This window comes from Sander lucioperca, chromosome 18 (assembly GCF_008315115.2).
Source record: "Sander lucioperca isolate FBNREF2018 chromosome 18, SLUC_FBN_1.2, whole genome shotgun sequence".
Classification (NCBI taxonomy): Eukaryota; Metazoa; Chordata; class Actinopteri; order Perciformes; family Percidae; genus Sander; species Sander lucioperca.
In genome coordinates this window covers 26,096,887-26,101,886 of record NC_050190.1, presented here as the reverse complement: position 1 = coordinate 26,101,886, position 5,000 = coordinate 26,096,887, and the positions used below count along the sequence as shown (strand labels likewise).

At 46.5% G+C, this 5,000-nt stretch overlaps 1 protein-coding gene across 1 annotated transcript in view; it reads right to left on the bottom strand.

Moving 5' to 3' along the window:
* Positions 1 to 5,000, bottom strand: part of LOC116063572 (neuronal PAS domain-containing protein 3) — a 131,492-nt gene that overhangs the window by 89,628 nt on the left and 36,864 nt on the right. The window contains exon 4 of the mRNA XM_035994948.1: positions 40 to 220. Within this exon, the coding sequence (XP_035850841.1) occupies positions 40 to 220 (181 nt within the window). The remainder of the gene's footprint in view (positions 1 to 39; positions 221 to 5,000) is intronic.

The window sequence follows — 5,000 nt, the reverse complement described above, 5'->3', positions numbered from 1 at the left end:
ACTCCCTCCTGACCCCCCCCCCTCCCTCTCGTTTCCTACCTGGTTCGGGCGTCTCCGAGTGCGAGGACGATGAAGCCGAGGACGCCCCGTCTTCGTTGACGGCTCCCTGGGACAGAGACATGCCCCGGCCCGGGGGAAGCTTCATGCCCAGCTGCTCTGCCGTCTCCACGTGATCGCCGGGGTGGATGTAGTCGAAGACACTGCTGCCCGTCAGCTCCACCTGCACACAGAAAGAAAGAAAGAAAGAGAGTTTTAAGACAGATGTTACTCATGGGATGTACCCAGGAAGCCTGGTCCTACCAGACTCTGGTCCACTAGCCTGGTCCTACCAGACTCTGGTCCATTAGCCTGGTCCTACCAGACTCTGGTCCACTAGCCTGGTCCTACCAGACTCTGGTCCATTAGCCTGGTCCTACCAGACTCTGGTCCATTAGCCTGATCCTACCAGACTCTGGTCCACTAGCCTGGTCCTACCAGACTCTGGTCCATTAGCCTGGTCCTACCAGACTCTGGTCCATTAGCCTGATCCTACCAGACTATGGTCCATTAGCCTGGTCCTACCAGACTCTGGTCCATTAGCCTGGTCCTACCAGACTCTGGTACACTAGCCTGGTCCTACCAGACTCTGGTCCATTTCATTGGTCCAGAGAGTCTGGCCTCTCTCCATTGACAAGTGTTAACTTCCTTGAAGGCGGGTACTCTGTTGAAGTTTAAAACTATTGGATCTGCCCAGAGACACTCTGGATCTGCCGTAACCAATCGCTAACATTTGGTCGTGACGTATGTCATGCGCATGTGCAACAAGAGGGGAGACCGACAATAACTATCGGCTCATATTTAGCATTAGCATCGCTAGCGTTAGCCTTAGCCTCCTAACGGACCGCTAACGGAGCGAGCTGGAAAATCAAACTGTTCCCGAACCCCGTGGGGAGGAGGGCCACGACATCATGGCCACCAACACAACTCAGCAAAGATTGTTCTTGCTCGGGCTTTAACTTCTGGATATTCTGCAGCGTTGCCACAACGGACCGAATGGTTTCGCTCGCATCTTTCTAGCACACGTCCTCAACGTCATCGTTGTCAGCCACTCCCTCTGTTCGCTGATTGGACCGCCAAATATTTGACCGGCGAAAATCCAAGAATATACCGCAAACCCAGACGGCGTACTGAAGGGAAATGAAAATTGAGCGGAAGTACGTAGGAGGGCGGAGCCAGGCTAGTACCCAGGGGCCGACAAAAAAATTCACAAAAGTAATGACAAAAATTCGGCCCTGGCAATTCCGTTCCTCACCGGCCCAATTTCAGATGGGGACATTATTTGCTTTATACAGGGTTCATACGCATTTTAACCAATACTTTTCCATGACCTTTTGGCAAATTTCCATGACTATGTATTCCTGAAAATGTCAATCAACATTATACAATAAGAATAAGAATCTGTGTTAAAGTTTACCCTCAGAGGTTTAACAACAAAATTAATGATAATGTATGTTGTTCATAGCGGGAGTCGTAATATTGCGCCCCGAATAGAACGGTGAGGTTAAGACGACGTGAAAATACATTTATTAATCACATATTATTTATTATATGGTGTTAACAAAAGAATTCCATGACTTTTCCAAAACTTTCTGGGTCTTTTTATGTTTCCAAAACCTTTCCAGGCCTGGAATTTGCATTTTTCAAATTCTTAACATAACTTTTTCACTTTTTTTCAAAACGTATGAACCCTGTTTATAATTGCATAAACCAGGCTCACGTGAGATTATGGCACCAGCAGCATGAGGCGCACTTACAGGCTTTCATAATTACATAGTACACACACTGGAGCAATGCATAACACCTTCAAATAAACTACCATTTAATTCAAGTTTATTTCAAGTCCAATATCACCATAAGACATGGTCTCAAAACACTGTACAAAAGGAAATTCAGTAAAAAGTTAGGATTAAAATACAAAAAATAATTGCGGGTATATATATATATACATAAAAGTGAAATAAAGAGTGGTACAAGGATAGAAACAGAAGATAGAGAAGTCATAATAATGGTCCATAATGTTTGGAAAAAAGAAATGTTTTGAGTTTTGATTTAAAAGTGGTGATAGAGCTTCTCTGACATATAACGGAAGGTTATTCCAGAGGTATGGTGCTCGATAAGAAAAGGCACGGTGGCCTGCCGATATCTTTTTGACCCAAGAAATTTCTAAAAGATTGGTACCCAGGGAGCAGAGTGGTCGTGCGGGGGTATAGGGTTTAATCAGTTCGGCTAGGTATGAGGGTGCAAGGCCATTCAGCGATTTGTAGGTTAAAAAAAGGATTTTAAAATCTGCTCTTGCCTGTACCATGGCACCATCTTAGAATAGAATGGAGATGCTTCCGTATTTAAGACATATTATAACATACTTAAACACCCAAATCACAAAAATACGAAGACATGGCAGACCACATTTGAGCTTTTATTTTGAAAAGTAGAAGCCCGACGGCACCAGACTGGAGGCTCCAGCCTGCAGCCGTACAGTCTTGCATATTTTTTGTCAAACTAGTGTGATACGCCAGTAGTGCAGCATTTTTTTCTTTTTTTCCAGTGGCCCAAATCGGCCCAAGAGTTCATCGGCCCTTCTGGCATTTCGTTTCAAGTCCAGGAACTTCAGTAGCGTAAATAGCCGGGTTATGCTTGAAACATTCTAGTTTGTATGTCGTGTTGTCCAACAGCGAAGTGTTTATATTCTTTCTCATCTAATTTGTCCTGTATTTCCAACCCGTTTCCACCCCGAACTCGTAAAATACGGAAGTTTGGACAGTGGCTGTCAGCGTCTGAAGCGACGAAAAAAACGCAGCAGCAGGAGAGCAGCAGCTACACGGTGTTTAGAGAGGAGTATGTAAGGAGGTTGGTTGGGGGGGTGGATGGGTCAAACACAGGACTTTCACCCAGGAGACCGGGGATCGTGTCCCGCGTGCGTGTGTCTTTAACTGTCCCGTTATTGTCGCGTGTCATGGAAACGTAAGCCCACCCACGACCTTTTCCTTAACCTAACTGCGTCAAAAGGGACGCCAATAGTCCCGACCAAGCGCGTTATATGACGCTAAAGGAGACTTTTAGCGTCGATTTCCACTGGATGCGGAACGTCTCCGGAACGTCGACGGAGTCATTAGGTTTCCATTAAAGTCAGTGTGTGTATTTCCACTGACTGCAGAACGTCTGCGTCCCGACTCCGTCCCAGCTCCGGCGGTCCCAGCCCTCCGGAGCAGATACCAGAGCTTCTATTGTTGCCGGACGCCGGAGAGCTCCGCAGCAATTCAGCACACGGCAGATAGTGCGGGACAGGAAGTCGAGCACAGAAACAAAATAAAAATCTGGTTAATTTTCAAAGTAAAATCCAGCGTGCTCACGGCGGATCATATCTCCCTGCACTACACCTTGAAAACACAGCTCAGAGTAGTTTCCCCTCTACTCCTCTGGATGGAAACTAACTGGTGGTGGTTTTGTGGTTCTATTCTACGTGAATTCGTGAGATCTCGTGGGTCCTCGTGACTACAGCTGTCAGTCATGGCCGCAGCCGTGCCGCAACAAATCCGGACCTGGTGGGTATTGACGGACGGTGGAGCACGCAGCTGTTCTGCAGCGGAGCCGGTCCGCAGACGTTCTGCATTCAGTGGAAATCCGGAGTTAGCGTCAATAACAACGCCAAAGGCACCTGACCAAGCGTCCGTATTTTACGAGATGGGAGTGAGAATGTGTTGGTATTTCGTCCCACACCTTTTACAAATTTGCTAAGATACCCCTCTCTCCCATCTCTATTTCTTCCCTCTTTCTCTTTTTACTGCTTCTTCTCACTCTCACCTCTTCTTCATCATCTCCATCTTCCACCTTCCTCCTTCTCAAAGTTTACTCTGCGCTCTCTCCCCTCTACTTCTAACAACTTGTCTTCCTTTTCTTCTGCTTCTTCCCCCTCTCTTTCACGCCAACTTCCCTCTTCCCCCTCCTCCTTTTCCTAATCCGTCCCTCGGGGAATGAACGGCAGCTTTTCATTCCCATGGAAATGGAATGAATAAGCTTCTTCTTATTAAATAAACACAGAGTCCCTTCACCTTAAAGACTCTCATTAGCGCCGATACGAGCGGATTTGTCTTCGTTAATTGGGGATGAGACGTAGGGAGCGGCGCCAAAAACCTCGGCGCTACGCTACACAGACGCACACACACACACACACGGACGCCGCGCACAAACAGATGCATGTCAAGGTTACAGAAACACACAAAGACTTTTACTTTGGGCATGCACACTTACAATTAAGTGCACAATTTTCATCGGGATCAGGTGGAGGATGTGCTTGTCGTTTAACGCGTTTTCATTTGAAGCATATCAAAAACAATGTGCACATTTATTTCCACATGCTAATCCGGTTACGTACTGTAAGAGTGTGTCAGAGTGTGTGTGTGTGTGTGTGTGTGTGTGTGTGTGTGTGTGTGTGGAGGTTTTTGGGGGTCCACTGGGACAAAGGGGATTACATGGGTGTAATCCCTTTAATAAGGAATCCCTTTTAAGCAATTTAGTCCCCTCATAAAGTCTCATCTGGAGCAGAAAGTGATGATTAAGAAATGAGTCTGATCACTGAATATCACACACACACACACACACACACACACACACACACACACACAGAGGTACGCAGACCCTGGTGCACCATGGGAGTTAGTGTTCATGTTTACACGTTACAGTGCTAATTGGATCTACATTGTTCTTCCTCGCAATAACACGCCGACTTTTAATCAATTAAAACTTGGCACAACTGTTTTGCAAGTCACTGCTGGAGCTAATTACGCACAGGGAACAACGCAGACATGGAACTAGACATTCAGACAGTTACGGTGCAGCAACGCTTTAAGGTAATTAACACACAAAAAGACTGAGAAAAAGCACATTACGGTAGGCTAACGTGCAGCGGTGTGAAGTGTACACGCAGCTGTGAGAGAGAAGAACGGCTCAGGTTCCACTCGTTA